Genomic DNA, 22849 nt, shown 5'->3' with positions numbered 1-22849 from the left:
GCAGTAGAACACAGCACTGTCTAACAACAAGTAGACTGCACTACCAGACATACACTGAGAAAAACGAGATATGAAAAACGAGATATGAGTGGATTTCTGATTTCCGTTTTGAACACGCAAATCGGATGGCCGCGAGGTACACAGACCTACACGGACCTACTACGCCCTCTTGTGCTGTGTAGTGACTCCCGTGTTTGGTCCTCTGCTCTGTGAGAGAACTGAGTGGACAGCGAGACCCTTTGCATTTCATTAGTGTGCCGAATAACATACAGTATTTAAATCCTCTCTCAATATTTACAAGAGATGGTAAGACGATGTTCAAATTCACACAAGCAATTCATTTACACCTTAATTAATATGGCAGAATATGATACCGCTGCTGAAGGTTTAATTCACATTGCGAAAAAGCAATCCTTCCTGTAATAAAACACCTCATAACGTTTTGCACAATTTATGTTACAAAATAGGCCTGGGGTGTGACAAAGGTCAGTGGTCAGTTCATCATCTGTAGGCCTACTCATGGTGAGACGTAAACTCTAGCTGACTCAGCACCACCGCCACAACTGCTTATTTCCGATTTCACTCGGCACAGTGTGCGTAAAAGCGCACCTCTCCAGCAGTCTTTCAGGGGACCCACGGCGGGATAGTCATCGACTTGTCTCCTTCCCTGAATCGATACAAATGTTACGATTTGGTGCCGATATTTTTCAACTTCTTTGAAGGCTGTTTTAATATATGTAGCTAATCGCCATTTCAATTTCAAAATAATGGGCGAGTGCATTATGGACCACCTACTGAAAGTGTTCCACTTACGATGTTTAATCGGACTTGTGCAATGTAAGTAGGCTCATAAAGAGGCCATTGTTACTGTGAATTGATTTAGGCATATGGCCGAAATCCTAATTTAAGATCCGCGCAATGTTCGGTGCAAATCTCTCATTGATTTCAATGCGAGATTTACCGAAAATCAGCGTGGATCTCAAGTTTCGGCCTATGGGCTCTCATCAGAGATTACCCTCATGACCAAATGTTCATGTCTTGTTTATGTTATACATAGCTTTTTGTTTTGGGGTATCAGCAAATCGCTGATTTAACTAAGTTGTTTGTCATAAGAACTACAATTGGATGCTACATTACAGTTGCACAGTCGATAGGTTACAAGGACACCAAAGTCTGGTCTGATCGGGTCGGGGTGTTAGTTAGTTGTAACATGATTTGTGGTAGAAAAATGGCAAAATCCTTTGAACATGTTTTATTCTATTGAAGAAGCCACATTTTTTGCATGACATATTGTTATTTTAACTATAAAATAACAATATATATTTTTTATTTTGTCTGATACATATGGACATGTTAGTCAAATATCAACTTGTTTTTGTCACAGTCGCACAGTTGACCATGGGCTTCAACATAGACATTCGCCATCCCACAATATTCGTTGGCACTGAGGCAAGATCACATTTTGGCCATCGTGTGTGTCAGTTTGGACCAGCACAGGGAGAAAGGTAAGCTACTCATCTGTCATCACATGAAGTTCAGTTGTAGACGACCGTAAGTGTAATCAAAGTGGGTAATAACCGTTCTCTGAACTCGAACTCAGCTTCCTTGATTGTTGCGTATTACATCAATCTTAATACACATAGCTTTTTTTCAGTACAGTTAACCTTCTCCCAATATCTTGTGGGCTGACTCTTCTTTAAAAGAAAAAAAAACGCAGCGTCTCATTGCTGGAGGTACTGGTGATGATATATTGTCACTCTCCCACGGGTGTGAATCTCCCACATACTTTTCTCATCACCAACAATACTGTCAAAACAATGTGTCATATTCTCTGATGATTCTTATTCAGTGTTAGAACTTTTGGTAATTTGTTTTTTTCGTTTCAATCAGAACAAGCTCATATCTTAATGCTGTCAGATTCTGATTAAATTGAGTTTAGTTTCTTAAAAATTATAATAAGTTGATTCTCTCTATCTCAAATTATGTCTCTACATCACTGGGCCTCTCTCTGTAGTATATTGGTCACAGCTCCCCTCCAAGCTAATGGGACAGGGATGGTGTTTAAGTGCTCCTACCACAGTAAGCACTGTGAAGCCCTACCTGTGCAAGGTAAGTTGTTGTACTCACTACCCTGAAAAAATCAAAGAGAACAATAAACACTCAGTGCATCCTTGCTGTTGTGTCGTTTGTGGTAACTTCAGTTACACCGAAACTCTAGCATATTTCCTTTTTTCACATGCCACATGTCATCACAAATTGAATTGCTTCACTTGTCACACTTCTGTATGTGTGTTCACATCTTCCTTATTTCAAGCATGGTTGTAACATTCTTCTGAATTCATAAGGGCTGAAGGTTGTGTTCATTGAATCTGAATTGCAAATTGTTTTATCTTTTAGTGGATCCAGACATTGCATTTGGATTGTCATTAGCTTGTAATGCTGACAGAGCAATGGTGAGTTGCAAATATTAAAATAAAAACTTGTTTTATTTTTGGTCAAAAGACAGGCTTACAGGCATGTCACTTCCAAATGTTAAGTCAAAGTTTATAACTTTAATATGATATTTGTCCTATTTTTCATGTGACTTCCATCTCCCTCTTCACATCAGGATGTTGTAATGAATAGTGATGACCACTTTTACACATGTAAAAATGCCATCCATGACTCATGACAACACTAAGTTCTAGGGTGGAGAATTGACTTGTCACCACCTAACCAGGGAATCCCCTACTGCCCTCCCATGACATCAGTGCTTCTTTGAGACAGGGGTCATTTTATTATCCATTGTTTGTAGGGTCGGGATACCTCATTTGTGCACTGTCAGTTTCTCATGAAATGGGGCCAAACGCGAACTGTCATCTTCATGATGAACTTGAAAAGTGAAAGGTCCTTGGGTATAGGGGAGATCTTATCCTGTCATTTTTCCTTCCCCCGTTGCTATCAGAATCAGGAACATGCTCCTCACAAACATCCCATGCTGCCGTCTATCACAGATACAGTGTGACCTACAGTATGACCTGGCACATCAGCACCCTCGTGCTCCACATCAGCTGTTTCCTCCATGATTCCTCTGTTGAATAATCATAGCTTAGTTGTGTTTAGATATAGATACACACTAAAAATACTTGGGTATTTCGAGATAAATGACATGACAAATGTATGGTGTTGTGTGAATTTCCCTTGGAGTCTTCCTTGTTTATTGAGTTTGTCACTGCAATTACTGTGTCTCACAAAATCTCACAAAAGTCTCACAAATCTCTCTCCTGTCCTGGACTAGGTATGTGGACCACATCTGGCCCATGGCTGTGATTCTTTAAACTACCTCAATGGACTTTGTGTTGAGCTGGGGCCAGAGCTGGCAGTCCTACAAAAACTGAAGCCTGCCTTTCAAGGTATTATGATTTAATTTATGACATTTCTGTTTTTGTGTGAGCTCTGTTGGGGTTAGTAATTGTAACTATACAGTAACTGTATTCAGTTCATTAACAAACAATAAACTCTTACTTGCAATTGGCAACAAAATCTAGCATGTGTGAGAGCATTGCAGTGGTACACTGGTCAGTGTGTCATAGTGTTTAATTTCTCTTTTGGGTTCTGTGCTGTAGAGTGCAGTGACTTTGGCCTGGACGCAGTGATTCTGTTTGACAGCTCTCACAGTATTATACAAAGAGACTTTGAAACCATGATCAGTTTCATTAAAAACATCATCAGAATGTTCACGCCCCCCCGTGCACAGGTGAGTAGCGCAATGTCTGTTTCACCAATAGCACATGCCACAGGTTGAGGCACTAGCATTTTATTCATATTATGTCTATTGTATTCGCACTCCTGACAGGTGGCAGTAGCTCAGTATTCCACTGGCTCAAACGCAGTCTTCCACTTTGAAAACTTTGCAGTAGATCCAAATGCAGACAACCTGATGAGCTCTGTAAACCATCAGCAGGGTGAAACACACACCCCCTCAGCTATTCGCTTTGTGCTGTGAGTCACCTCCTCACTCCCTACGCCACTGTAGATACACAAACCTGGGCCAATATTCATCAAGTGTCTCAGATTAGGGGTGCTGAACTAGGATCAGTTTTGCCTTTTAGATTACAAGACTCCATGGACAGGAGGGAATCTTAGTTCAGCACCGCTACTCTGAGATGCTTTATGAATATAGGCCATGGTCATGAGCCAGGAAGACATCTCCCTAACTCTGACTGTGCCTTACTTGCTCCCCCTCTACATCACACTGTTCATGATGTCAGTGAGAAGATGATGAGAGAAGATAGAGGGATGAGGAAGAATTCAAGGAAAATGTTGGTTGTGATAACAGACGGCAAATCCAACGACCTCAAAGACACCTTTGACACTGTGATACCATTGGCTGAACGCATGGGTGTCACCAGATTTGCCATTGGGGTGAGATCACCTAATGATATCTACTGTAGATACTTGGATTTGTCTCTGCTACTCCCAAAATGGTAAAGCAATTCAGTGATTGACTGGCAGTGTGCTCTCTCTCTCTCTCTCTCTCTCTCTCTCTCTCTCTCTCTCTCTCTCTCTCTCTCTCTCTCTCTCTCTCTCCTAGGTTGGAAAGGAAGTTTCTTTTCAGGAGCTTGTCCAGATTGCATCTTCTCCAGAGGTCGTATTTGAAATAAGCAATTTTGAGGCTCTGAACTCGATTCAGAATCAGCTCAGGGAGAAGATCTTTAACATTGAAGGTAAACAAACCGATTAACACTTTACATTATGGTGCCCTTTATAAAAAGATTATCAATGATTGATTATTTGTTGATAAATGCCCATGTTGAGTCAATGGACCAATTGCAGAACGCAAGAGAGCGTGATCTCCCTGAACCCCCCTAGCAAGGTTTTGTCTCAATATCTGCCTCCTCAAATCATCCAGGCAGGAAACACCGCTGCCCAATAAATTAGATAAAATAACACTATCAGTAGGGATAGTGGAAAAGTGTCAATCATAAAGCTGGAATGGAACTTTGTGTCTTTTCAGATATATTCTGTGCATTCTTGATTATGGTCTCTTTTGCATGCTCTCTATTCAGGTACTAACTCCAACTCCAGTTCTTTTGAGAAGGAACTTTCTCAGGGTGGCTTCAGTGTGACTCTCTCTGGGGTTAGTGACAACTACTTGTTTGGAATGCAATATCTTATCAATGTAATGCTTAATTTTTTACATGATCTGCAGAGTTCAAACTGAGAATTAAGGTTAAAAAACTGCAGTTTCAGGAAACTTCCCAAACCTTGGTAATTTACCAGTAATTTTGGAAATCTTGGGAAATTATCAGAAATTATTTCTAAATAATAAATACTATTCTGTAAATGGAAAATATATTTCACGTATTTCATGTCTTTGTGCTTATGCTGTTTGTGAGTCACAAATGGTTAAACATTTCTATGCAGTTAATGTTAGCTTGCTTGCTAATCATTTCAGACATTTGCAATATTCTTCTTTTGTGTTTAAAATGTCCAATAAGCTTTGTAGATCAGTGGGGAAAAATCCTGATTCAATGTATTTTATTTTCAGACAATGCATTGATAATTTAATAAATTCTAATAAAATACGAAGGTTCAGAATGTTTCCCTCAAAGTTCTGAAATTTATCAGGAATATTCCCTCCCTTTTGCAACCCTACTTATACAGTAATAGTTTTCCAGCATTGGAAGTCTTCAAAGAGTTGCCCAAGCAAAGAAAGAAACACTTTTCTTTCTGCTCTCTCCTCTGAAGGATGTGTCTTTGTTTGGGGCAGTGGGGGCATACTCATGGTCAGGGGGTATTGAAGAGATAGCCTGGGGGGCAAATGCCACCTTTATCAATGCCTCTGCACTGGAAAGAGACATGGAGGACTCCTATCTGGGTGAGAGTGATGAATATATGTACATTTTAAAGGTTCCTGGCGAACACAAGCACAGGGACAATAAAGCACAGAGATGAGCAAGAGCAAAGTATCTTTTGATAACACTGTAGGATTTCAAGCTGGTACCAGTGTATAAGAAAATATGTCTGTGTATGGTTATGTGGTGGTTGAATACTTGCAGTAAATGTGTTTTTTCACTACATCCTCTGGTGTTTGTGGTAAGAGGTTGTACATTGATTCCGGAAAGTATTTAGACCCCAAACAATTTGCCATCAACCCACACACAATACCCTAGAATGACAAAGCAAAAACACATTTTTAGAAATGTCAGTACATTTATTAAAATTGAAACACAGAAATACCTCATGTACTTAAGTATTCAGATCCTTTGCTATGACACTCTTAAAATGAGCTAAAATGCAAAAATGTCATCAACAAATCACTCAATAACTTGAATTGAGTCCATCTTAATGCAAGGATAATAGTTCATGTAATTTGGGAATAAATATTTTTGTTTTTATAGGGTCTCTGATTTGCATAGGAATCAATTACACACTGTGTAGATTAGGATGTCACTACCAACTCAGCAAATTTCATAATTTTCTCTTGATCCTGAGAAACTCCCCAGTCCCTGCCAGTAACAAACATAGCCATAACTTGATGCAGCTACCACTATTCCTCACATGAGAGATGGTGCAGAAACTGCAATGCATGTGCTGGATTTGCACCAAAGTTAGTAATTTGTAGTAAAACCAAATAAACACATTTCCAGGCACTTTCTTTGCTGTATCACTTGAATTCATTGTTGTAAACACAATTATGGATATGAGAGAGATTATTTTCCATTAAGGGATTCTTTTTCGCCACTTGGTTATAGACCAATTTTGTAGAGTGACTGAGATGATGTTGTCCCATCGACTGTGCTTTTTCCTCTCCACCATTCAACTTTGTAGATTTTTGTAAGTCTCCCCAGGCCTCAGGGTCGCATTGCTGAGCAATTTTGTTCCTCTCCATTTGCTCATGCTGTATGGCAAATTCTTTTAATTTAATCCATTTTAAATTCAGTCTATAACACAACAAAATGTGGAAAAAGTGAAGGGGTCTGAATACTTTCTGAAGGCACTGTATGTCTGGTTACGTATTTATGGAAATATACTCTTCTCACACTTCTCTGTTAACTCATCATCTATAGTTCACATACAGTATGTGGCTTAATGATTGTATTTATGAAACTGCTCTGTATATCCAGGTTACTTTTTCTGTGTTATGTTCACTTCAGAGTTGCTTCTAGGTGGTTTGTGAATATCTCATGGAGAATATTTATTCATGTATAGGTTACTCAGTGGCAGTGGCAGAAATGGAGAATGGCAGTTTGTATTTTGCTGGAGCACCCAGGTATAACCACACAGGGCTAGTCCTAGCCTTCCAGAAGGACCCCCTCCATGGACCGTGGGCAGTCACTCACAGGATTCATGGCTCTCAGGTGAGAAAGAGAGTCTGCAAAGTAGAGACTGATAGCAGCTGGGAAGCTTTATAGAGCATACAGTAGGTTGTTTTCTCTCCATTGGTAATGTCGTCAATGACTAGCAATCTCCTCTCAGCCATCATCCCCTTCACCAAAAGTATGTCTTACCATGATTTATAATTTGTTTGCCATTGTATTGATTACTTCCCTCTCTACCACAGATTAGAGGTATTAGAGATAATGCATTGTTCTAGATTAGAACTAGAATAACAGGCTTACAGTAGCATTTATCTTGCACCTTTTCCTTCCCTTTCTCTCTCCTAAGCTGGGCTCCTATTTTGGAGCTGAGCTGTGTGTGTTGAATGTTTTTGGGGAAGGCCATGCTGGGCTGCTGCTGATTGGGGCACCATTGTACCATGCACAGGGGGTCGGGGGGGAGGTCCGCGTCTGCACTCTGGAGACTGGGGTAAGAGTAGCCACATAATACTGAATTCAATTTTAAGATGAACTGAAATCCAATTGATTAATAGAAATATAGAAAATAATGAAAATGTCAATACAAGTACGTACAGTAGGTTGAATTTCAATTCAAGCTGCCTGAACTCAAATCGGAATGACCCAAACCACGATATGTTTATACAGTATACGAACTCACACAGCAGGTCAGTTTCGTTTTGCTGTTTCTGTAGCTACATCCTGTGTGAAATCTTTTGTAGATTTCAGTTCCTCGTCATTTGTTTCATAATAAGTTACAGTGCATTCGGGAAGTATTCAGACCCCTTCACTTTTTCCACATTTTGTTACGTTACAGCCTTATTCTAAAATAGATTCAATTCATTGTTGGATTCATAGTTTTTTATTTTGAATAAATTAGCAAACATTTCTAAAAACCTGTTTTCGCTTTGTCATTATGGGGTATTGTGTGTAGATTGATTAATAAACAAATGAATCCATTTTAGAATAAGACTGTAGCATAACAAAATGTGGAAAAAGTGAAGGGGTCTGAATACTTTCCGAATGCACTGTATCTTAAAACAGGATTTTAGATATAGTTTGAGAAAATGTATCAAAATGTGTCTAACCCTCTTAGGCACCCAACTGTTCTCTCTCTCTGCATGGAGCCCATGGGAATGTCAATGGTCGGTTTGGGGCATCTCTGTCCCCGTGCCCTGACCTGAATGGGGACGGAGTGCCTGAATTAGCTGTAGGAGCCCCAATGGAGAATAAAGGACAGGGAAGTGTGTATATCTTTCTGGGACGCATAGGGGGCATCCAAACCAAATACAGTCAGGTATTAATAAGCTTTCCATGTTGTAACAATTGTAGCATTTTGCTCGTTCCATTGGTCTGAGCTCTGATGTTTATTATGTCCTGAACTTGGCAGAGAGTCCAAATGGTAAATGGAGGCAGTGGACTGCAACACTTTGGGGTGTCTGTGCATTCTTCTGGGGACCTGAGCTCAGACGGACTGGCTGACCTGGTGGTGGGAGCTAAGGGGAGTGCTGTTATACTGAGGTGAGTGGATAAATGTTCCTTATTCGAGACATACTAGGAAAATGACAGCCAATAAACACATCGAAATACACCATCAATAGAATTTGTATTGACATAATATAAACTGACGGTCTTCCAACATTTTCTATTTATTTCTCAACATTTCTCACAATTTGGAAGTCCTGATATGACAAAGATGCATGGGTACCAGAAAATACAATGGAGAAGGCATTGAAGAAGTGAGTAGGAGTTGTTTCCTGATTGACCTGTCGTTGTGTCTACCCCAGATCCCAGCCAGTGATGCATGTGCTCGTGTCTGTCACTCTGGACCCGCCCATCATTCTCCAGGATGTCTTCCACTGTGCAGGGCCCTTTCTTCTCAACACCCCTGTTTCCACAGTCATTCTGTGTGTCACAGTCCAAGGGACTCACATGGGAAACATACAGGGTGAAGATTTTTACTGAAGCACTATTCATACAGCCTGTATACTGAGTTGTAATTTTGTATTTTGTTTGAATTTAACTTCAATGATGTGATTTTGATGTGCTTCATCTTATCACACAACTGGTATGGGTTTTTGCCATAGCTTTTCTCCAAGCATCAGTGTCCATGTCTGTGAAGCTAGATGCCCAGATACCAGCTCGCTTGCTGTTCTACCCCAGCTCAGAATCCTCCCACTGGGCTGAGACTGTCACCGGCACTGCCTGCCACAACCTCTCCATCAGCATCCCGGTCAGTGTGGGCTTCACCCTGTCTCAGTGCATGGCAGTGCTCAGTTACATGTTAGTCTAGGCTTTTTTTTGTTTGTGGATATTGTATACATGTATGTGTTTGGAAACATTTACATTCAATGTACTGAACAACTGCACTGACATGATGTGCCTGTCTTTACCCAGACATGTATATCAGACTACCATGCCTTGCCACTGTCTGGCCAGCTGTCTGTCAAGGGGCTGGAGATCCCAGGAACAGGTGGGCTGAAGTCAGTCCTGAGTCCAGACAACCCCACCTCCTTCACCCACATGGTCAGTTCTATGCGTGTGTGTTAGTTCTGTGAGTTAATTTGAATTTGAGTTCGGGAATACTTTGAGTGATGTTTGTGGTAAATGATATGGGTGGTTGTGCATTTTAGATACTGCTAGAGAAGGTTTGTGGTGAGGACCATGTGTGTGTCTCTGACTTACAAGTGTCTGTCAACTTCACCAGGTAAGCTATGCATGTGTAATCATAGAGATGTTCTAAATCTATGTGTGTACTGTTTTTAATGAAGATGCTTTTGTATAATCTGCCTTCTTTTTACTCTCTCTCTCTCTCCCCCCTCCAGTCCAAAGGTGGTGCGTAGCCCAGGTTTTCCAGTGGAGCTGTCTGTGGAAGTGGCCAATAGTGGGGAGGATGCCTCAGGAACTGAGCTGACAGTGGTCCACCCTTCATCCTTAACCTTTGTACGGGCCAAACAGGTCAGAACCTCCCCTTTTGATTAGATCAACTTATTTGTTTTTGGTTGCATCATGTCATAATAAAAGTATGTTTTAGTCCTCAGGCCAGGTTGCTGTTTATTGTGTGTCCAACACCACAGGACCTGAAAGTCTCACACACACAGTGTGTTCGCTCAGCTCAAAAGTCCTCAGACAGGGGGCACAGGTGAGTATCCTCCCCCTTGTTGATACGTTGTAGAGCTGAAAGAGAAACTAATTAGACTGTCGCCAAACAATAATGACTGATACTGACCCTCAGTCAGTAATTTAGTCAGATCATTAGATCCAACTAAAAAAGTGTCCTGCCCTCTAGGGTGAACTCAGTCTCATCTCTGCTCCTCCCTCAGGTGGCCGTGCTGATGTCATTCACACTATCTGACCTTCTCTCTCTGACTGACAGACTGGATGTGAATGTATCAGTCATCAGGTGAGTCAACATGTACTGTATACAGGCGGACATTTTCCAGTTAAGCAGTGATGTGACATACACTCTCAAACATTTCAACATCTTGATATTGAGTAATTGTGAACTTTAACACCCTTAATTCTTTTATTCCTTTGTCCTTCAGCAATAATGAAGAATTGGACAACCTTCAGGATAACTTTGCAAGCTCCTCTGTAGCTGTTAAGCTACCTATCAATATCATTGTGAAAAAGTGGGTGTTACTCCTCAGGCAAACTGTAATTGTTGTACAACTGCTAGAACTCTACTACATAGTATATGACTGCACTTTTTTTTATTGTCCTGCTCTTTGTTCAATATACCGGACTGTGCATATTGAGTTATTGTTATAATAGTTGGTATTGTTGAAAAATTATTTTACATTTATCTATCATCATATTTCAGTGGAGATTCCACCCAATACATCAGTTTTCCAGACCAGAATATGCTGGAGCACATATATATGGTAACACCTTTTGATTATTCTATATTAGTTTCTATAGAATTTACCCAATCATATGTTTTTCTCAATACAGTATATATCAATCCTGTCATATCTTTTCATATTGTCTTTTTCTCTCTTCACATCTGAGGTGGAGAATATTGGATATGATGCAGCACCAGTGAATGTTACATTTGTAGTTCCAGTGGAAATGGACTCTGGTTACCTGTGGAATGTGTCTCTTCCAGAAACAGTGAGTCCAGCTCAGAAACAGGACATTCCTGACATCATTTAAACATCATTTAGAATATCCCATCAGCACTCTGTCCTTGATCAGCACAGGAGGAAGTATCGGTAGCAGGATTACATTTCTAGTTATTATGTATGGTTAACTTACGATTTCTTTCTGTGTGTGTGTGTGTGTGTGTGTGTGTGTGTGTGTGTGTGTGTGTGTGTGTGTGTGTGTGTGTGTGTGTGTGTGTGTGTGTGTGTGTGTGATTGCTGCAGAAAAACAGCAGAGGAAAGTGTGTGAGGGAGGACGTCTTCTCAAAAAAGGACAACAGCACTCCATTTTCTCAGGTGAGACTGAACTCCAAAAGATACATTATAACACTAGGCTTAACATAACCGGGCCATTTGCATCATCGCTAGCATGTTGGCAGCTAAATTGCTGTAACTTCCTCGGTCTAGAAGTTTTGGCAACGGTCTGAGTATATAGTTAATTAAAGTTTGTAAACCGACTAAACAAGCAAATATTTATTAATGGAATATGTAGGTTTGTTGAAATTAAACTTTCACAGAATAAACAGATCACGGTGTACATTAGCATTGATGTGGAAATATTTAATAGCATATTGATGTTGTCTAGAAATAAAGCATGTGCGCTTTTGATTTCCTGGGCAAAACAATGTAGCACCCTTGTATACTGTGCTGTCGGCACGCTCTTAACCCTTGAATTCCTCAATCTAACTTGTTGCAGAAGTTAGCAGAACATATCCGTCTGCCAACTCATACGCAGTAGTTGAGAATAAACCATGACTGCACAGTAGTCAATGACAGCTGAATCACAATGAATAAATCCGTGCAAAATGATGTTGCAATTGTGGTTATACATACACTCTTCAGAACACACTGCTATGGTAATAAACCGAAGAAGTTACGACAGAACCTGTATATTGCAAGTGGCCTGACCATGTTTCTAAATCACTTGTCATTACAAGTCAGTAACTGCTGTTCCCTTTCTGGCTGATTCCTCCACAGCACTGCAGTGGGGCCATTTGTCATCTGATTGGCTGCACCATAGAAATGTTGACCAGCAGTCAGCCAACCATCTTCAAATTTCTTGGGAATATCAGTAGAAAGGCAGAGGTCTGAATAATCAAAATATGATCTTCATATGTGGAACACTCTACTGTATGCAGCACACTGTGTTGTAGGGGCCACTGTTAAAAGGATCAGATACAGGTTAATGGGTTTTGGGTCAATGTCAGTGGTGCTGTTTTCACAGGGCTCAAAGGCGCAGGTTGAGGTGGTGAGTTGGGGCACATTGTCTTTTGACCGGAGTATCTACAGCCAGTACCCAGCCAACAGCTTTCAGAGCCTGACTGTAAGTGAGCTCTGTATTCCCACTGTCTAACTTGGCATGCTGGAATCCTCTCTGTCTGTTCCAATGACATTATTTAGCTTTATCCTCATCATGATCACTTATATCACCCACATGTTCTCTCTCCTTTCTAGATTGTGTCAATCCTGAACACTCCATCTCAAGCCCGCACCACACTCATCATCTCCCTCACTGTTTTCTGTTCACTGTTGGTATTGGTGATTGTCTCTTGGGTTCTGTACAAGGTGAGAGTGCAGCATCCGCCTAACCCTAGCTCTGCCCAGGTCTGTAGAGAGGGCTAGGGATAGTGAGAATGAGAGCTAGTATCAGGGCTCCTTCATGATAGCTTTTAGCTTACAGTTGTCTCTATAATTATATTTGTACAAAGATATGTTTGAATATCTTGATAAAAGATGGATTGTTTTTTCGCTTTCAGGCTGGATTTTTCAAAAGCAGAGAGCCCCCTAGTGGTGGTCGTGATGAGACCGCACCTGCTCCCACTGCAGCTGACAATACCTCACTGAAGGAGACCATCCTGTAGCCCAGTATAAACTAAACCTGCCTGTCTGACTTCACTGGAGGCTTCAACAACAGCCTCACTCTGTACTTGCTGAACCTGACGACTACATTACTGTACCTCGTGTCCTGATCTCCACTGTGCCAAGGCCCCCTTGAGAACCTTCACAGCCATCATATTCATGAGAGAGGGAGGTTCTAACTAGGTCTGTCAGGGCCATGGTTATGATTGATGACACGTGAACTCGGATCTTGGTGCTTTTATACGATTTTATGACATCTGAAGCAAGTAGTCTGCCAAACTCCTGCACAGTAGAGTTGACAGGGATTGTGCAGACTATGTGAAGCATTAGTATATGGTCCAGCACCCCAACTCCTAGTGTTTGTAAAGACTGAAGAAATGGGACATTAACAAATATAATATCTTCTTCCCAGTCTTAATTTTGACCACTTCTCACCAACATGCTACATTTCTCTGCATTTGGGAATGTATTGTTTCAGATTATAGTGTATGATGCTTATGGTGAAAGTATAATAAATGACAAATAAAATGAACAAAAAGTTTGTACTTTATTTTTTAATCTTACATTAATTTAGACATTACCATGACACATCAAAGTAGTTACAAACCGTTCTCCATGAATTACTATGATTAAGGTATAGAAACACAATGCACTACATCTTTAAAAGAAAATTCAAATAGAGCTGCAACTCCTGCTAAAGGCAATAGCAATATCAGGCACTGATGTGTGTTTGAGTTGTGTGTTTGTGCTGCACCATTATCCCTGCAGGCTAGTCTCACGATCGTGACCTTAACAAAAGTGTTAACAAATAAATACTAGATAACCTGTGTACAATGTGCTTAACGGACAGACAAATTATACAACTGCAACATGGAAAGTAAAACATAACAAGTAGTGGAAGGCAGACCGAAGCTTAACAGAACAGAAAAGCATAGTGCTGGGAATGTGATATGTTCCTACTTTGTTCACCCGACTATAACTGTAGAGACCATTGTAAGTGCAGCACACACAACTCAACAACGGTAGAGAGAAATTAATTACAATGAATGAAAGAAAAAGTAATGCATCAAATAAGTCCAAATGCAGAACGCCTATGTAGTCTCAACACAACGTCATACAAAAACCATCATAAGACTGTCAAACACTGTCTTCTGTCAAACACTGACTTCAAAGACTGTCTTCCTCAACCTCCTGGTCATCTTGATATACCAACATGCACAACACATCATATAAAAGTGGGTCGTTCCATCCAATATCTTGGACATAATCATTACTACATTATTGGTTTAAAAGGCTGTGAGGATGGACAGGTCTTTCTGCTGAGGGGCGCCTGTGAGTCTACACAGCAGAGCTCTCTCTCAATGGGTTTGGTTATGTGAGTGGGGTCTGGAGATGTTTAGAAGCCCAGAGGGTGAGGAGAGACAATTCCACCGTTCTCAACCACGGCTGAGGAGATGGATTTCATGTTCTTGAACACCTGCGTGGTGGAGCTGGACTTGAGATCCTTGACATTTTGCATGATTCTGTTATGGGCCTGGGTAGACGGAGGAGAAAAGAGGTAAGAAGTGTGTTTGTGTGCGGTGTATGTATGCATACAGTGCCTTTGGAAAGTATTCAGAACCCTTCACTTTTTCCACATTTTGTTGTGTTATAGACTCAATTTAAAATGGATTAAGTTAAAAGAATTTGCCATCAATCCACACACAATACCCCAGAATGACAAAGCGAAAACAGGTTTTTTTTTATTTTTGTAAATGTATTAAAATTGAAATACAGAAATAACTCATGTACATACGTATTCAGACCCTTTGCTATGACACTCTTAAAATTAGCTAAAATGCAAAAATGTCATCAACAAATCACTCAATAACTTGATAATAGTTCATGTAATTAATATCTTTGTTTTTATAGGGTCTCTGATTTGCATAGGAATCAATTACACACTGTGTGGATCAGGTGGTCATTACAAACTGAGCAAATTGAGGGGAACAAAACTGCTCAGGAATGTGACCCTGAGGCCTGGGGAGACTTAAAAAAATCTACAAAGTTGAATGGTGGAGAGGAAAAAGCACAGTCAATGGGACGACATCCTCTCAGTCACTCTACAAAATGTGTCTATAACCAAGTTGCCAAAAAGAATCCCTTAATGGAAAATAATCTCTCACATATCCATAATTGTGTTTGCAACAACGAATTCAAGTGATACAGCAAAGAAAGTGTCTGGAAATGTGTTTATTTGGTTTCACTACAAAGCATTAAGTTTGGTGCAAATCCAGCACATGCAATGCAGTTTCCGCACCATCTCTCGTGTGAAGAATAGTGGTAGCTGCATGAAGTTATGGGTATGTTTGTCACTGGCAGGGACTGTGGAGTTTGTTCAGGATCAAGGGAAAATTATGAAATTTGCTCAGTTTGTAATGACAACCTGACCCACACAGTGTGTAATTGATTCCTATGCAAATCAGAGACCCTATAACAACAAAGATATTTATTCCAAATTTACATGAACTATTATCCTTGCATTAAGATGGACTCAATTCAACTTAGAGTGATTTGTTGATGAAATTTTTGCATTGTAGCTAATTTTAAGAGTGTCATAACAAAGGGTCTGAATACTTATGTACATGAAGTATTTAAATTTTAATGAATTTACTGAAATTTCAAAAAACATGTTTTCGCTTTGTCATTCTGGGGTATTGTGTGTGGCAAATTCTTTTAATTTAATCAATGTGGAAAAAGTGAAGGGGTTTGAATACTTTCCGAAGGCACTGTATGTATGTATGTATGTATGTATGTATGTATGTATGTATGTATGTATTATGAATTCAATGGAGTGCTTTGTTGATGGGAGACACTCACCTCAATACACCAGGTCTCACACAGAATCTTCTCATGCTGGGCAGAGGCATCACCCTGTCTCAGCGAGCGGGATGCCCTGAGAGACAGAGACACAGAATCAGAACTGGCTTGTGGCCGTGCTAGGTCTAAACTACACCACCTCTCACTAACCACTACTCATACTGTGGACCAGAGAAACTCTGACCACAGCAAGACAATATCAAATTATAGATAAGGGCTGAGGAGTAGGGCATATCATAAGAGGTAAGAACACCAGATGACACAGATGTGCTAGCTAATATGCAGTTAGGATATTCTCGCAAGTGAAAGGTCTTTATGTTTCATTGAATTAATTGAATCAGTAATATTACCTGGACAGGACAACAACCATAGCATACAGGTCAATGGCACTGTCAGCCACTCTCTTCAGCACAAACTGTTCATCTGCATTGGAGAGAAAGAGAATAAGAATCTATGACGTATGCCATTATACACTACATAAGTCCACATTTAGTTAGATCTTTTCAAACAGTGTAACAATGCTCTGCCACACATGCACTCACCAATGATCTTCTTGCCATGTTTAAGCAGCAGGTCCTCGACAGTGACTCCAAAGTGCTCAATGGCCTTAACTGTCTGGAAGAGACACAGACAAGTCAATCAATTGGGAGTGACATATTATGGACATGAATTACATAAAGCCACAGCAGGCCTACACATATACAGTTAAGGCATTTGGGAGGACTAAATGCCACACAGACACAGCCTTACCAGATCTCCACTGTGAGCCAGGTCTGGGTGAACGGATCCCTGCAGAGTGAGTCCAGTGCTCAGACCTGCTCTCCTGAGAGGAGAGTCACAAAAACAGAGATGATTAAAGAGATGAGCACATGTGTGGATATGTCTTAAGTATTGTCAAACTGGCTTTTTACTCTATCCACTTACCTCTTGGCCCTCTTGCTAACCTCACTAGCCAGCAGTCCAGCATTGCCCAGTGGATTCTTCAGAGCTTTCTGGAGAGACTTCAGGTGAATCCCTGCATTCTGAAAGCACATGATATAAATATGATTCACCCTACACAATCTCACATAGATATATCTAAGACACACAGACCAAGCAGTGTGTGTGTTCAGACAAAACAGGACAGGTAAGGTGTGTTCCGTACCTGGAAGCCGTTGAGAGCCACAAACAGCCTGAGAATGTCATTGGTTCCTTCAAAGATACGGAAGATCCTAAGGTCCCTCAATACCCTTTCCACACCAGAATCCTGTATACAGACACATCGAAACAACCTTTAGAGTTCAAAGGCACAGAAAGACAGAGAATATACATGACAAATATGCGAAAAATCAGCCATTCAGATTCACCTTCATGAAGCCCATTCCTCCCATAACCTGTATACACTCATCAGTCACTGTCCAGGCTGCCTCCTGCCAAAGAGAGAGAGAGAGAGAGAGAAAGAGGCTTACTCAGCAATACACACATCTATTATATGCGCTAAGAGCAAGGGGACTACGATGGATCTCCTGCAATTCAGGGCTGATTGTTATGATTTTGGGTTTTCATGACCAGCGACTGGGCTACTTTAGAATTTACTCTGTTGCAAAGTTTTGTTTATTTTCCACTTTTTTTGATTGTCGTGATCGATAACACAGGGCAACAGGGCTTTAGAGCTATAGTGACATTATATTTTGCTGACATCACAATAGGCTGTTTTGAAAACTGTAAGAGCACTACAAATGTACTACTACATTTTGTTTTGTAAAGCTATTTTGTAACAATGTCTTACAAATTGTTACACAGGCCTACAAACAAAATCGCATTGAAACAAATTCATAGATCCAATGATCTCATGTCTGTAAGGACGGGGTGCCGCTAGTAAATGTTTAATCTCTTAACGGACGATAGAATAGAGAGAGAAAAAGCTGTGCATACTTACAGAGGCAAAGATTTTACTGATGGCAGCTTCAATGTGGAAGTCTGCTGCTCCACTGTCCATGTTTCCACTGATCATGTAGGCCATAGACTGGGAGAAAGAGGAAAGGCATATCAACATTACACCAGAATGATAGAGATGGGTCTGATTGCCAGTGGCTGTGTGTTAGTTTAGCCATGTCCCTGTACCTCAGTGACATAGTGCAGCATGGCCATGTGGGCCACCTTCTCCTGGATGGCCCCATAGGTGTGGATCTTATTCCCAAACTGGGTCCTGTTCACAGCGTGGTCCACCTGAGGGAGGGGACAGGAGTCAGTACAGGAGTCCAGAGTCAAATAATAGAATTTCTAAAATACTGAGAGAATAGTTCTTCATTCAGGAGAGATCCTTCCTTGAGGGACTTACAGCCTTGGTGATGACTCCCTTCATTGTGCCAGAAAGAGCAGCCGCCATGCCGAAACGGCCATTGTTAAGGATGTTCATGGCCACCTTGAAGCCGCCGCCCACCTCTCCCAACACACAGTCCATGGGCACCTTCACGTTCTCAAAATACACCTCTGCTGTGTTAGATGCCTTGATGCCCATTTTCTTCTCAGGGGGGCCACTAGGGAGAGACACCATAAGAAAGGGTTAACAAAAAACGTTAAATATTCACAAAACATGTTGAGTGACAAATCAGTAATAATCTCCCTCTTCCCATCCCACCCCTTTTCCGTACTTTCATCCTTCACTCACTGTGTCACTCCACCGAAGCTCCTCTCTACAACAAAGGCTGTGATCTTGTCTTTCATCTCTCCGGTTTTCTCATCCTTCATTGGTGTCTTAGCAAACACTGTGAAGATCTCAGCCAGTCCGCCATTGCTGACAAAAACAAAGAAAAAGACAGACAGTCATAATGAGAAGAAAAAGAGATGCAACATACTGCATATATCCAGAAGCTTATTGCGTTTCATTACATTTTCCATACAAACGTTCTTGCTTGTACCTGATCCAGATTTTGCCCCCAGTGAGGTTGAAGTAGGTTCCACAAGATGAAAGGGTTGCAGTGGTCTTGATGGAGGCGGCGTCAGAGCCACTGGCTGGCTCTGTCAGACAGAAAGCAGCAATAGTCTCCCCTACAGAAAAGACAAGGCAGATGCAAAGGTAGAGAAAGAAAAAACATTGTAATAGCAGCCATATAACACTAATTACCTTGGGTCTTAAGATAGTAATGAGCACATTGAAATACAATGCAGCATTAGTGAACCAGGGAGTAGGAACATGTCCATTCATCCTAGTCTCTTACCTGTGGCCAGTTTAGGCAGGTACTTCTCCTTCTGGGCGGGATTACCAAACAGCAGGATGCCCTTGAAACCAATGGACTGGTGGGCACCAAGGGTAATGCCAACCCCCAGGTCATGCATGCCAACAATTTCCACAAGTCTGGCATACTGTTTGAGGACACAAAAAAATAGTTTGCGTTCTTTACTCACAGTGCTTCCACCAAAATGTATCAAAGTCTTAGTACACATTGTCAGACTTCAACTTTCTTCTGAACTCTGCCCATCCCTTTCAGCCAACTGTCACAGTTACTCTCTGCTTTTATTTCACCTATGTGTTTAAGTGTTGTGTGTTAGGTGTCTCAGCTCACCTGTGTGTTGGTGAGGCCAAGGCCTCCTAGGTCACTGGGCACCTGCAGGCCGAAGGCCCCCATCTCCTTCAGCCCCTGCATGGTGTGGTCCTCCACCTTCTCCAGAGCATCGTTCTTCGCTGCATCATTCACCTCCTATTCCAGCCAGGCAGGCAGGGACACAGAGGAAATCAATTGGAATCAGAGGAAAGCTATGCTATAAATACAGGTTAATCGTTAAATCGTTAAAAGAAATGGAAATATTGCAACTCACATCAAAGAATTTGGCGACAGGTCCAACTAACTCTTGAAGGAACTGAGTCTGCTCCTCATTCATCACTGAAAAAAGAGCCACACGTCTTTAATCCATTACACAATTCAAACCTGATCCATCTACAGTATACATACTCTTTATAGAAGTTTCTAGTTCCAACCAATGAGTATTATACCTATGTCTATATTCCAACAATGTCAAAGGCTAGAGCATGGAGGCAAGGGAGGGGCTCCAGCACCAAGGCATGCATTACCATGTGGTAGCCATTTTATCTAAACATAATAGTCCACTCACCTGAGGGGAACGGAAACACCTGTGAAGTACTGATCTGGCCCTTGAACATGTTGACGGCAAAAGACTTGGACTCCTACAAGAGATAAATATAGCACCATGGATGATACATCATGGTTGCGTCAACTGTCATAAAGAAGCTGTTTCTAAAAGCCTCAAAGCACGGTAAAAAAAATAACTTTAAAAGACCCAAACATTTACGGCACATCATTTTGTGTACAGTATGGTCAAATATGTAAAGATCAGAATTATGTTAGCTGAATAAGCTACATTTTGTAGAGGGAAAGGCTGACATGAAAACACAGAATTGGCATGATGGTGTTGTGACAGGAAAGAGAACTCTCCCAGTCTTACCGCACTCTGCGTCTTCTTCTCAGTGGCAGCCTTGGTTGCTGTGGTGCTACCAACAGCAGGCTTGTCCAGCACCGCCTGTAGTAGATGAGCACAAACTGTTATACACAGTGGAGCGAAAAGATGGAATTACATTGCAGGAACATATAGTGACTGAAGTAAGTAAGAAATGGCTTAAATGATTGGTCTGAATGGTAGGAGAAGTGTTGTGTAATTGTGCACAGGGAAATTGTAGGAAGGGAAGGCTTTGTCAAAGCTATAGGCGTTGTCTCTTCCAACACACCAATGATGATTGTGTGAGCACAACTATTTTCCTTTTATTTGAACATCAGAAGAGTCATCTGTGGCAAAATATTAATTAATACATAACCAATTAACTATATTATGTTCCATATTTATGTTCAGTCAATTCCCATAAACATTGTATGGAATCACAAAGGTGTTTCTATCTTTCTTCAAAAGAGGTCACTATTGTGCCTGACAGTCTGTCCCCTGTCTATCATTGAATCGAAATAGAACTGAACACCACTACCACCTTTAACCTACATTTGAGTCACGTGGTTCCACCGTGAACTCTCCCCTACTGAGTCTTTTAGGTTCTTTTAGGGTCATATCCCTTTCTGTAGCCTACTGTACGTGTCTGATGTTAACGTCATATATATGTTTGATTGTAGTATGGGTTTCTGTAGATATTTCTCTCATTTGGATAAAATTTTCATTCACAAATAATACGACGCAGATAATCATTTGAAGCCACTGATAACGACCTACACCTCACCCATATCCCCTGGACTGTAAGAATGCCAACATAAACATTATTGTTAGGACAATCACTGATACAATATGTCCAAGCTTTTCCAGGAAAATAATATAGCTCTGAATATAGTGACAGCGCTCATACATACCTCTGCGGCCTGAGTGGCGTAGAGGCGGGCATTCTGTGCGGCGGCGGCTGCGATCTGTTTCTGAGCCCTATACGAATGTGAGTTAAAACAGTATGAGCAAATGCAAAAGATTCGAGTGCTTTATTAGTGCCAGTGGAGAATAAAAGGCTTACCCGGAAATTGCTGGAGAGAGACGAAGTGCTTTGCTCAAAAGCATACTGAATTGCCGGTGTTATAAGGTCTGGCTGTGTGAAATACCTAAATATAAAAGCTATTTCTGGTCCGGTGACGCGAATGATATGGACGTCTTTTTCCTTCTGAATCTGAACTCTGTTTGAGCAAGCAGCAAGAAGTCAAATATTGTTGTTGACAGTGGTGTTGTCCTTATGTACGTAGGAGCTGCCGCTTTGCGTAACCTGCAATCTTCTCAATGTTGAAAATGGCTTTCATATAAACATACGGACGCTAGATACAACCTACCGTCTGACTCCTATTGGACGGGAACTGGGACTGGGGACTGGTTCATACATCTATGTACAGTCGAACACGTAATGAAATAGCAGGCATTGTGGGAATAGTAGTTCTCTAGGGTTAGGGTTATTTTTTCTTTTGGGTCAGGGTCTCTGATACTAGGGAAATATGGGATTGGTACATCATTTTTTAAAACTTTTAAATTAATTATATGTTGTATGATATATCATACTAATTATATATATCCTTCAAGACTATACATGCCTCATTAGTTCAACTGTCTTACTCCATCAGAACCCAAAATATAGGCTTGTTTTACTCCATTAATTATAAACAATGTAATTGTAAACAAGCACTAGCTTTAAAACATATTTAAAACTATCATTTTGATCTCATGAATGGTCAGTCCTTGCATCCAAAGCCCTGTCTATTAATTTAAGAGTGGTTACATCTCTTACCAAAAAAGTGGCGGGGAGACTGTTTTTTTTGTTGTTGTTTGAATCCCAGATTGTTCCTTTAATATTAAACACAAAATTAAACAGCAGAAATGTTAGGTTAGAATCTTTATATGGTGGTAATAAATTGGTCTATTAATAGCCTATAGTATACACTCACCGGCCACTTTATTAGGTACACCTTGCTAGTGCTGGGTTGGACCCCCTTTTGTAGACCGTCTGCTTCAAGGTTCGACATGTTGTGCATTCAGGGATGGTCTGTTTGCATACCTTGGTTGTAACGAGTGGTTATTTGAGTTACTGTTGCCTTTCTATCATCTCAAACCAGTCTGGCCATTCTCCTCTGACCTCTGGCATCAACAAGGTATTTTCGCCCAGAGAACTGCCACTCACTGGATATTTTCTCTTTTTCTGACCAT

The 22849-nt window shown here is 40.9% G+C and overlaps 2 protein-coding genes across 2 annotated transcripts; one reads left to right on the top strand and one right to left on the bottom strand.

Annotated features, from left to right (window-relative positions):
* Positions 1–1398: 1398 nt before the first annotated feature.
* On the top strand, positions 1399–13712 carry LOC310801205 (integrin alpha-X-like; the record flags this gene model as incomplete). The annotated part of the gene is made up of 29 exons (XM_083665200.1): positions 1399–1505; positions 2015–2109; positions 2398–2453; positions 3278–3392; positions 3606–3736; positions 3836–3981; positions 4251–4404; positions 4574–4706; positions 5049–5119; positions 5731–5860; positions 7195–7343; positions 7651–7791; positions 8416–8616; positions 8710–8840; positions 9107–9267; positions 9407–9552; positions 9717–9845; positions 9953–10026; positions 10145–10277; positions 10354–10461; positions 10643–10722; positions 10865–10951; positions 11143–11203; positions 11331–11432; positions 11687–11758; positions 12440–12547; positions 12687–12785; positions 12917–13027; positions 13219–13712. The coding sequence occupies 29 exons, from the start codon at positions 1399–1401 to the stop codon at positions 13321–13323; spliced, it is 3336 nt and encodes a 1111-aa protein (XP_083521326.1). The 3' UTR covers positions 13324–13712.
* Positions 13713–13849: 137 nt separating this feature from the next.
* On the bottom strand, positions 13850–21986 carry LOC310821292 (very long-chain specific acyl-CoA dehydrogenase, mitochondrial-like). The gene is made up of 20 exons (XM_083693273.1): positions 21678–21986; positions 21526–21592; positions 20624–20698; positions 20273–20345; positions 19979–20043; positions 19726–19860; positions 19381–19525; positions 19081–19210; positions 18831–18956; positions 18501–18699; positions 18284–18388; positions 18099–18185; positions 17527–17589; positions 17325–17426; positions 17105–17202; positions 16931–17003; positions 16723–16795; positions 16531–16603; positions 16181–16256; positions 13850–14855 (listed from the first exon to the last, which is right to left on the bottom strand). Exons 1-20 carry the CDS (start codon positions 21719–21721, stop codon positions 14718–14720), a joined length of 1947 nt encoding a protein of 648 aa, XP_083549399.1. The 5' UTR covers positions 21722–21986; the 3' UTR covers positions 13850–14717.
* Positions 21987–22849: the final 863 nt, after the last annotated feature.

The sequence above is a fragment of the Argentina silus genome (genome assembly GCF_951799395.1).
Source record: "Argentina silus genome assembly, chromosome: 2".
In the NCBI taxonomy this organism is placed as follows: Eukaryota; Metazoa; Chordata; class Actinopteri; order Argentiniformes; family Argentinidae; genus Argentina; species Argentina silus.
Note: the sequence above shows the minus strand (reverse complement) of the source record. Positions and strands in the feature narration are given on the sequence as shown.